Source organism: Martes martes, assembly GCF_963455335.1.
Source record: "Martes martes genome assembly, chromosome: 13".
Taxonomy (NCBI): Eukaryota; Metazoa; Chordata; class Mammalia; order Carnivora; family Mustelidae; genus Martes; species Martes martes.
In genome coordinates this window covers 69,398,113-69,408,525 of record NC_137901.1, presented here as the reverse complement: position 1 = coordinate 69,408,525, position 10,413 = coordinate 69,398,113, and the positions used below count along the sequence as shown (strand labels likewise).

Sequence of the window (10,413 nt, the reverse complement as noted above, 5' to 3'; positions counted from 1 at the left end):
TTAAACAGCAAAGTGGGCACATGGAGTTCAAGCTGAAATGTTTTAAGAATTTGGCATTTGGGGGCGCCTGGGGGCTCAGTGAGTTAAGACTCTGCCTTCGGCCCAGGTCATGATCTCAGGGTCCTAGGATTGAGCCCCGCATCGGGCTCTCTGCTCAGTGGGGAGCCTGCTTCCCCCTTTCTCTCTGCCTGCCTCTCTGCCTACTTGTCATCTCTCTCTCTCAAATAAATTTAAAAAAAATTTTTTTTTTATTAAAAAATTCAGCATTTGTTTCTGTGTGTGTTAAGGAATGTGAATACAGAAAAAGGAAGATGGTGATGAGGAATAATCTGAAGACAGTTTAAAACCATAGTGGTAGAAAGAATGAAGTAGAAAGTGCTAACAGAAGAAAAGAGACTGAGTTCAGGAGTCTCACCAATAAAAGTTTTATAGTATTGCATTTTGATTACAGCTGTGTAAATAAAAAACTTGGGTATTGCCCTCTGGTAAAAATGCAGAACCAACTTCCTTTAGATTAAAAACAACAGGTTTGGGGACAAAAATAAACCACATGCTGCCTGGGAAGAAGGAAAGCGAGCTGGACAGGAGAGGAATTACCAGCTCAAGAAACACCAAGGCTCAGAGAACTTCCAGAGGAAGAGGCCAGGTTCTGAGTGGTATTTCCCCAAATAACCCTCCCCCAGAGGTGTGGTTTGGGTAAGTCCCAAACCCACAAGTTGCAGGTGCTTCTGGACACACGCACAAGTGGATAGACTTCCCTCACCAGTACCTCCCAGTCTTCTGCAGAGGCCACAGAGTGGCATGTGGGCCACTGCTGACCTGGGGTGGGTAGATGCCAGAAACACACTCAGAAACGTTTGATGAATCACAGACCAGCGGTATCAGGCCATAGTTCCTGTGCCTCTAGAAAACCCAAAGTCCCCAAATAAAGAGGAGAGAGGAGAGTTGGGGGAAATCAAACCAGAATTTTTCCAATGACCACTAAAGAGAAACTCAGCAACTTTTGCCTTTGTCTTTGACCCTGAGAAGTCACTTGAAGGACACAGCTGTGTGAGGCTGTGGCTAGATGGGAGGGAAGGCATGGTGTGCTCCCAACAAAGCTGCCTCTGGGGTCCCTGTGGCTCAGTGACCCCCTCTTCGGTCTGGCCCAGAGCAGGGACCAGTGGGGCCAGGCAGAGGGGTAACAGTAAAAGCAGCAGCAGCAGCAGGTTCTCCAGATCAGCCAGCACCATCTGAGGCAGTGTGCTCCCTCCCGAGCCCGCCACAGGCAGAGGTCACCACCAGATCAGCACCAGGGGCTCTGTCATAAGCAGCTTTCTCAAAAAGAATCCTTTGGAATTCATTCATTCAGTGTGTATCCCATTAGAGTCACATCTACTACTCAACCTGGACTCAAATTTTTGGGGTGGGAAACCTCAATGTCCATGGTAACTAAGGAAATCACTGCAACAGACAGAACTTGAATGGTGGATGGGGAGGTTGAATGGGAGGCTCTTTCTTTCCCAAGCTGTTTAGACAATGTCACAGCTAAGATGACTGACAGCTGCCTGGGCCGACATTCATGTCCCTGACCTGAGAAGGAGCAGCTCGGCACTGAGCCTCATCCTGACCCATAGCCCCCAGGGGTCCCCCAGATCAGAGCCCATAGGAGAAGCACCACTCTGGAGGGCTCTTTCCCCCCTCTACCCCTCAGATTTCAACATTGTTCATCCTCTAGAAGAGACGAGGCCTGCCCCCAAAGCCTCTCCGACTTATGGATGACACTGGGTTTACCACATCTTGAGGAGCCAGGAGACAAGACTTGAAGGAGCCTGGCATCCTGGTTCTCTGTCCTTTGCCCAAGAGTCACCAAAAGAAAAATGTATGGTCTCACAGCAGGTGCAGCATCTTATTTCTTTTAAAAAATAAATATTTATAAACTTAGGGAGGAAGATTCAAAGAATCAGAGAATTTTTCCCTCCAAAAGCACAAATGTCTCACGTGAATCAAACCAAGGTAAGTCCACCAACCCATGAACAAAACACCACCCCCCCAAGAACTCTGCCTTAAAGGGCAGAGGAGCTGATCTTTGTCTCTGAGCCCCTTAGTCCCCCTTGGTGATCAGGTCCTCGATGTAGGCATCCAGCTCATCATCTGTGTTGATGTCTATGTCCTGGAATAGAAGGGAGCAGTCAGCTAGAAGCCAGAAGGTGGTGGTGGGGCTCCCCATCCTTCTCACAGGCAAAGGAGCCTGAGCCCAGAGTCCCCTCCTCTTCCCCCTCCACCCTGGCTGTCAGGCCTGTCCCATCTTGATCATTCTCCCCCCTCCCCATCCTCTGTGCACAGATGACGCCCAGATTTCTTGCTCCTGCCCTGCCTTTACCCCAGGTTCCCGGGTGCCTTAGATGTGTTGCAGACTTCTCAGACTCAGTATTCCGAACAGCCCAACTGCATTATTCCACCCCAGGTTGTGCCCGTCTTAGTACAGGCTACCTACCACCGTCCCTCACCAAGCAGCTCAAGACAAACCAGAAGAATCACCCCTGTTTCCTTCCTTACCCCCAAATATTACAAAATCTTTCTCATAGTCACCATCCAAGATTTAGGCCACCAAATCTCTCACGCAGGTAAGTGTGAGAACCTCCTCACCCAAGCCCTGGCTTCTAATTTCCACCCCACTCCAGGATTTCTACAACCAACCAGAATAAATATCTTAGGTTACAAACAGGATTGTGCCACACCCTGACTTCACATAGGCCCCACCTCTTCTATTGCCCACAACTCCCTACCTTGGGCCTCAGGTCCTAGTCTTCTCTCTGCTCAAAGCACTCACATCCAATCTTGTGTAACTGACTCTACTCTCAGCTCAAATACCCCCTTCTTAGAACACCCTAAGTGTTCTAACAGAAGTGGCCTTCTGTTTTCTTTCTCTTGTAGAAGGCCTAGACTACTGGGCCATGAGGTTAGGGACCTTATCTTGCCTATCTGGTTCACCCAGTATCCCCAGGACAGACACAGAACAAGTCCACAGTTTTCACTGCCTGGGTGCAGGACCCTGCAGGGCACTCCCCACTTCTGGGCAACCCAATCCCAATCTGGGCGTCATCTGGAAAAGCGAGAACTTCTTTCTGTTTTATGGCTTGGAGGATTCTCAAACCAGGTTGTAAATCAGAATATCTAAACAAGGGCAAAAATCTGATACCGTGGGTCTGGCTGGGATGAGGCCCAGGCAGCCGCACCACCTCCAGCCCTCTCGGTCAGGATGCTGTGCAGCCAGGGTTGGAACCACAGATTCCTGTGAGTGGGGAGAAGGGAGCAGGAGGTGCCCAGGCCCCCCTCCCTGAGACACCAGGTGGTCCAGCTGCAATGAGAGGGCTGCCTGGCTCACCTCCTGCACCTTTTGCAGGAGCGCCACGATGTTGGTCCTCAGCTTCTGCAGCTTCTCCTCTGTCTCTCGGAGCTTTCTCTCAGAAGTACGCAGGCTCTCCTCGGAGGCCTTGGCCCGTGAGTCAGCACGGCTCTGGTAGGAATGGCAGAGATTCTGGAGTCCCACTTCATACTGCTTGAAGTACTCTTTCTGTAGGGAGGGAACCCAGAGGGTGAGTGCATGAGCTTACAGGGGTCCCCAGGGTCACTCTAAAATGACACTTGTATCCCCACCCAACTGGCCCAGCACAAGGAGGCTCAGTGTGAAGGGAGGTCACACACAAGGGACAAGTGGGTTTTCTAGCCCATCTCATGAGGCTGCCATGAGGAGGGAGGTAGGATCACCCAATGTGAAGTCCTCAACCCTTGGCAGACAGCAAGCCATTAGTAAATGTGAGGAATGACTCTCCCATTCCAGTTGGCAATAAAGGACAAGTCCTTCTCCCAGCTCAATCACACCTTTCTAACTTCACCAGTCCTCCTGACAGTCCACTTGAAGTCACACCCCACAATGTTAAGAACCAAAAGTTCTCTTCCAGAAATATTTATCAAACATCCACCAATGCAAATACCTCCAGATTTGTGTAGTATACTTCTATAAGCAGGATCAGAGCTTTTACTACCTTTCCTAAGTACCTGAAATTTCCAAGATGTGGGGTAGTGATGGTAAACTAGCAGTTTCTCTAGACATGAGGCTTTTCAAACTTTTAAAAGGTAGCAGAGGGGCGCCTGGGTGGCTCAGTGGGTTAAGCCGCTGCCTTCGGCTCAGGTCATGATCTCAGGGTCCTGGGATCGAGTCCCGCATCGGGCTCTCTGCTCAGCAGGGAGCCTGCTTCTCTCTGCCTGCCTCTCTGCCTGCCTCTCTGCCTGCCTCTCTGCCTGCCTCTCTGCCTACTTGTGATCTCTCTCTGTCAAATAAATAAATGGAATCTTTTAAAAAAAAAAAAAAAAAAAAAAAATGTTTAAAAAAAAAAAAAGGTAGCAGAACAGTTGCTTCAAAAGAAATATTTTGAATTCGAACATGGAATCTAATTGTAAAAAAGTCTGAGCAGTATCTATTTTCAAAGCTCAAATTTATAACATTTACTCCTAAGCCACCAATAAGAATGGTAAGGTCATTTGATGAAAATGAGTGGTTCTGGCTGACCACTGGGGTCTTATCAACTTGTGTTTATATGCTTCTGTAAAAATGTATGAGCTACCTGCCATTGAGGGGCTCCTGTTTTTAAAAAGCGTTACAGGCTCCTGACTGCGGTTTTAAAAAGTGTTACTGGCAAGTACTTAACTGTGTCATTTACCTTACAACTTAGAGAATTATCTTATTAAACCAAGATGGCAAAGAAATTTGAAGTTTTATGTAAAAAATAATTATGTTGGAAGCACAAAATAAATGTTTGAGCACACTCCAAAATATTAAAACTCAGTATACAATGTCTTGAGTCCATGATGTTAGTTTTTTTAACTCTTTAAACTTTTTATTTATTATAGATTTGCATGGTTATATTATTTTTTAAAAACATATATTTAAATCTAATGTTTGCAGGACTCCTGAGGACTTTATGGAACCCTTACTCCAGTATGATAGCAAAAAGGATCTTTTACAGGCTGACAAAAACATAATGAACATTAGACTCTCTTGTGTCCCTGACATTAAAAAATTAGTTTGAGTTGTTGTAGACATTACAATCAGCAGACTATAAAGTTGATGCATTGGTCGTATACCTCCTTTTATAAGCACAAGCTAATAGACTCTTTGAGGCTCAGATACTCCTGGCTATGTTTCTGGTCTAAGCAGCAAAGATCCCACTGCACTCAGGCTTTGCTCTGAGTCTGGCAACAACTTTAAGCCCAAATCAACAAATCTGACAAGAGGCTGCCAGGTCACCCTAGCCATCCTGTTAGTGGTTTGTTCCTGGGATTTGCAGAGAGCACCCGCAGCCTCAACAAGCACAAGAGCTGAGGCATGGAGCTTTCTGGGGAAGCGACCAGGAGCTCTGCCATCCTCTAGCTCCCTCTGCCTGCTCCTCCCCTCTCATCTCAGGAAGCAAGGCAGTTCTGGTAGAAGGGCAAGACCCTTGTCCTAAAGAAGAGGTACCTGGGTTCAAATCTGAGTTTTATCACAACAGACTATTCACCTCTCTGAGCTTGTTTCCTCAACACCTAACATCTCTTTTAAAAAAAAAAAAAAAAAAGAATGGAGATTAAAAACCCCATCTCTTCCTCTCTGGCAAACCATCAAGCACATAGCTGCCACACGAGGCCCCAACATCTTGAAAATACTAGATTTGCAGTTTCGATTCTAGTTCTATTGTTTAGAAACTCCTCCCTAGAAAACTTAAGCGATTCTAACCATAAAAATGTCTATCCCCCTCAATGAAGACAACTCCCAGATCCCTTCTGCAGTCCTGGCCTTTGCACCCCTTAAGTGCCCAGTCCCCAATCTCCACCTGCCCACTGGACATCACCAGAAATGTAGGTGCTGGTGCTTCCAGCCCAACATACATCATAATTCATCACCTCTCTTACCCTCAACCCTCTGTTTTCTCTCCCAGTTAATAGCTTTGTCATCACTTCCCACAGGCCTGAGACATAGAGAAGCACGTGGGCTCTGCCTCCTCCCCCATCACTTGCTTCCAGTCAACAACCTGACATGGCCCTTTCACCCACCAGTTCACTCCCACCACTCTGGCTCAAGTTGCCACTCCCTCACCTCTGACCTTTCACAAGTGGACCTGCCCCCTTGCCCCTGCATCTCCCATCCACCCATCCCACCCACACTACCATGAGAAGTATCCTCTTAGGGCAGGGTCAGCACACTAGAGCCCCAGGCCAAATCAGCCCGCTGCCTGTTTTGTAAATAGAGCTTATACTGGAGCGCAGCCATATCCACTCCTTTACAAATTGTCTACTGCAGCTCTCATGCTGTAATAGTGGAGTTCAGTAGTTACCACAGAGACTGTATAACCCCCAGAGCTGAAAATATCTGCTAGCTGGCCCTCTACAGGAAGTTTGTTGCCTCTTGTCCTAGACCAGGTTCAGACTGACAAATTCCCCCAACTCAACACTTTTGCTAGCCCTCCATTTTATACAAGGTTTAAGCCACTATGCTAAGACCAAGATGCACCATATCCTGGCCCTCAGGCTCTCTTCTTCCCAAAGTGCTCCTCACACAGCCTGCTGCCTTAACCTGGGAACTTTCATCACTCTGACCCCTTGCTCACAAAGTCCCCCTGCCTCAAAGTTTCCCTGTCACACAGGCACTTCAGACTGCTGCTCTCTCCCTCCCCATTGCTGCCACAGCCCAACACCTGCTTCCACAGCACTTAATGTTCTCAGTCTCATGTCCAACTACCTGGTAAAAATTTAATCCCTACTGAACCATAAGCCACTTAGGAGGCAGGACTCTCTTCTGCTGCTCATTAAGAGGTCCAGCACAGAGCCTGTGCCCCAAGAGCATAACAACACTTAGTGCTTACTTCCAACACATCTCTACCTTGCTCTAAGAGTCAAGTTTCAGGCATTTTGAGCCTAAGTTCCTCCCTGTTGCCTGGGACAAGTTTACCCCCTTTGCTGGGGTAGAGGAAAAAGGATATACTCATTGTGACATGTCAAACCAGGCCTGCTGCCCCTAAGTGAGGACTCAGCCCCAGCATCTTATGGTAGCGTATGATTGGCTTCTACATGCCAGTCACAACAAGCTACTGCCAGGAGGAGAGGACAAAGACATAGTAAGAGCTGGCAATTACAAAAAGCACAAAGCTGAGGGGCCACACAAAATAAAAATAAAAGTTAGGCCAAACTCACCAGAGGAAATGATATTAGCTCATCTGAATTCATAGCACTAAGCTCCTTCTTGGAGATGGGGAAACTTGGAGGCAGAAAGTACCGTAAACAATTCCTAAAGAAAGGAAAAGGTGGGAACAGAAATTCAGAATAGCAAGAAAAAGTGCGGAGCGCCACAGTTAGCCCCAGAGTGGGAAGACACACATACCGGAGGATCTGGACGAGCAGGTCAATGGTCTCGTGGTTGGTGCTCGGGGCAGTGGTGTCAGGCTCTATGCGGATGCAGTCAGAAGTAGAGGGCTCTGCCATGGCTACAGCCTGCTGGGCCACCACCACCTCCTCCTCCTCCTCCCCGCCCTCCTGCTGTGTATCAGGGCTCTGGTACTCCGGAGAAGGGGGCTTCATCAGCCGCACGTCCTCACTGCCTTTCTCCACCCTAGAAGTCACACAGCACTTGTCATGTGCATCCCAGATGCCCAGGATGAGCCACCTGCTGGGAGGCCAGGGACAGACCTCCCTTTGGCCTGGCCAACTCTGTGAACCTCTGGAAAGGGGTGTTACCAGCGGTCTCTCGGAGTGGTGTCTGTGGGCACGTAGTCGAACTTCACCTTCCACCGCACCACATGTTTGCCCACCTCCACAGCTGTGACACGGCCTGTGTACCACTCCCTGTTCACACGCACCTCCACGTGCAACCCTTTATCTGAGAGAATGAGGATGGAGCAAGAGTCAAAAAACTAATGAAGTTCCCCACTCAGCCAGGGCCACCTTGAGAGAGGCGGTCCCAGGATTTGCAGGGACAAGAACCCCTACATGCTTGCCCATACTTTGCCAGGAACATGGAGCCCAGCCACCCTGGTCTCCTTCCCCATCTGCCATGAGGGTGCCAAAGAGCGGCAGGATGACAGCCTGCCAGAAGTGCAAGCCAAGAAACCTGTGCTAAAAATACAGATAAGGGTGTGCTATCTTCAGAATTCTTCTCAGGATCAGACTTGGAACCACTGTTGCACAAGAGCCTAGAGCCAGGAAAACCTTCACAAGAGCCTTCAGGATAAGCAGTTGCTGGCAGAGGGGCCCCACTACCCTTTTTCCCCACAGGCTGCCACGTACCTCCCCAAACTCACCTTTCTGAGCCCTCTTAAGGTCAGCTGGGTCCTCTTCCCCAGCACTGTCTGAGAGCTGTAAGGAGAAGAGAGTCTATCAGAGGCATCCCCAGTGCCCCTGAAAAGCAGATTTTTAAATGACTGGAACCCAAGGTCATTAGCTGTCACTTCATATTATATGAGGCCATTTAAATTTTCATGTCTCACCAAGAGCTGCTCTCTAAATCACTACCTTGAGTATCTACCCTTCTGTCACCTTTATAAACAAGACAGTATGCAAAGAAAAGTCACAGACACTGGGAAGCAAAGAGTTTCAAGCCTCCCTGATCTATGTGTGACCTCCAGCCAGTGATAAGAGCCAGAAGCCAGTCTCACTCAGAGGCCTACCTGGCACCATGTTTCTAAGTCATCTGTGTGACTGAGTCCTATAGAGATGAACTGGGCTTCTGGGAGGCTCAAATCACAAAACAAAAATGGAGTTGGTACAGACTGCAATCCTGGGGAAGGACGTTCTAACCTCACCCGGGACCACCTACCTCATTCAAGTCCTTCTTTTCTTCCTTCACAGCAAACCTGCCCCGCTTAGACCTCTCTTTCCTCCTCTCAGACTCCTCCTCAGCTTCTTCTTCATCAGAGACCCCAAGAGTCCGCTTCCGACCCTGAGTGGTCTACAGCAAGAGGAGAGGGAATATAAGGAGGGCCCCTGTCAGTCCCTGAAGTGCAGGAAGATTCCACCCGGCCTAAAGGAGCTGTTCCACTCGTATGCTTCTCAGTTCCCCCAGGGCTGAGCCTCCTGACATTACTCAGTATACAGCAACCTCCTTATCCCTGTGCCCACAAGGCCCTTTGTTCAAAGCTGTAGCAGAGTGAGCCTCTCAGTTTATTTCTCCCTTAGCCTGCCTGACCAGTCAGCTATGACTACCCTGAGACATGCAGATCATTGTAGCCCACCATGGCTGTCACCAAGCTGTCAACCTATACCTATACCATAGAAGCTGGTGGTGGGGACTCAAATTTATGGCAGACCAGAACTCGAAGGGAGCAGTGAAGAGCTCCTTGGACAGGAAATCACCTTGCTCTGCACCCTGACCAGATCAAGTGCCTTCAGCTATTGAGACTCCTCCTCAGGAAACAAAAAGCTTTAGATTCGATGACCTCCAGTGAGGCTCCCCCAGTACAGCTTTGACACAGCCTGATTCCATTCCTATACCACTGAGGGTAGACGCAGGGCTGGAAGAGATAAAGCATCTTACTGGGCAGAGTTTACTGGGTGGCTCTGGCTTCTTGACCACTGGAGTCTTGATGGCTCTGGGAGCAGGGACCTCCCGAGGGCTCTTGGAGTTGGGTAGCAGAGATGGTGACAGTGGCTGCACCACAGGGGTGGGCCGGGGCGCAGTCTTAACCGGTGTGTTAGCAGGCTTTCGGGGTGCCTCTGGTGGTTGCAGCACCCTGGATGTACTGGCCTCCTCCCGAGCTGCCAGGGCAGGAGGTTTTGGGGTACTGCTGATGACAGGAGCCTTTCGGGGCTGGCTGGCTGGCCTGGGAGGTTGCAGGGAAGGGGGTCTGCTCGGGGCATTCTTGATCACAGCAGGTAAAGGAGGTGACCGAGGTCGCTGAGGTCTACGTGCAGGTTCCTAAAAGAGAACAGGAGAGTAAGAACACTGAGCATAGCGTGAGACACCTAAGAAAAAGCCCTTCCCCCACGCCTGGGCCTTACCTCAGTGGAAGGTCTGGTGGTCACTTCCAAAGGCAATTTCTTCAGGTCAGCTTGGGAGCGGATAGGTGTGGTTTTCTGCACAGCAAACATGATGATGAGGCTGTTTGAATATCTTGGTACATTCAAGCATACTCTCTGCATCCCTACTATGTGTCTGGGACAGTGTATAAAAAAGAAAACCTAGGCCACAGTCCTACTATTGTAAGACTCCCATTCTCACTGGGGAGACAAAAAATACCCTAAATCATCAGCAAACTACAGGATTTTATGTGATTAATCTAGCAATTGAGAGACTAGGAAAAAGTGCCAATGAACTAAATTCCTATAAAAGAAGCCAGAAAAGGTAAGAAAAGCCTGATGGAAAAGGTCAGAAAGGATGAGTGGGATTCAGCAGACATGGAGGCA

General features: G+C 48.9%; 1 protein-coding gene across 4 annotated transcripts in view; it reads right to left on the bottom strand.

The window, feature by feature from the left end:
- Window positions 1–403: 403 nt before the first annotated feature.
- The window catches only part of MORC2 (MORC family CW-type zinc finger 2), a 42,375-nt gene continuing 32,365 nt past the window's right edge, over window positions 404–10,413 (bottom strand). For 2 of the 4 annotated variants that reach the window (XM_080821116.1, XM_080821118.1), the window contains 10 exons: window positions 10,009–10,083; window positions 9,545–9,925; window positions 8,828–8,959; window positions 8,313–8,367; window positions 7,750–7,891; window positions 7,397–7,624; window positions 7,210–7,303; window positions 3,368–3,556; window positions 3,182–3,274; window positions 411–2,152 (listed from right to left, as the gene is read on the bottom strand). In XM_080821116.1, the coding sequence (XP_080677242.1) occupies window positions 2,084–2,152; window positions 3,182–3,274; window positions 3,368–3,556; window positions 7,210–7,303; window positions 7,397–7,624; window positions 7,750–7,891; window positions 8,313–8,367; window positions 8,828–8,959; window positions 9,545–9,925; window positions 10,009–10,083 (1,458 nt within the window). In that variant the 3' untranslated portion in view covers window positions 411–2,083. Of the gene's footprint in view, window positions 2,153–3,181; window positions 3,275–3,367; window positions 3,557–7,209; window positions 7,304–7,396; window positions 7,625–7,749; window positions 7,892–8,312; window positions 8,368–8,827; window positions 8,960–9,544; window positions 9,926–10,008; window positions 10,084–10,413 lie in introns of all 4 variants that reach the window. The other 2 variants (XM_080821117.1, XM_080821119.1) reach the window with 2 other exon arrangements.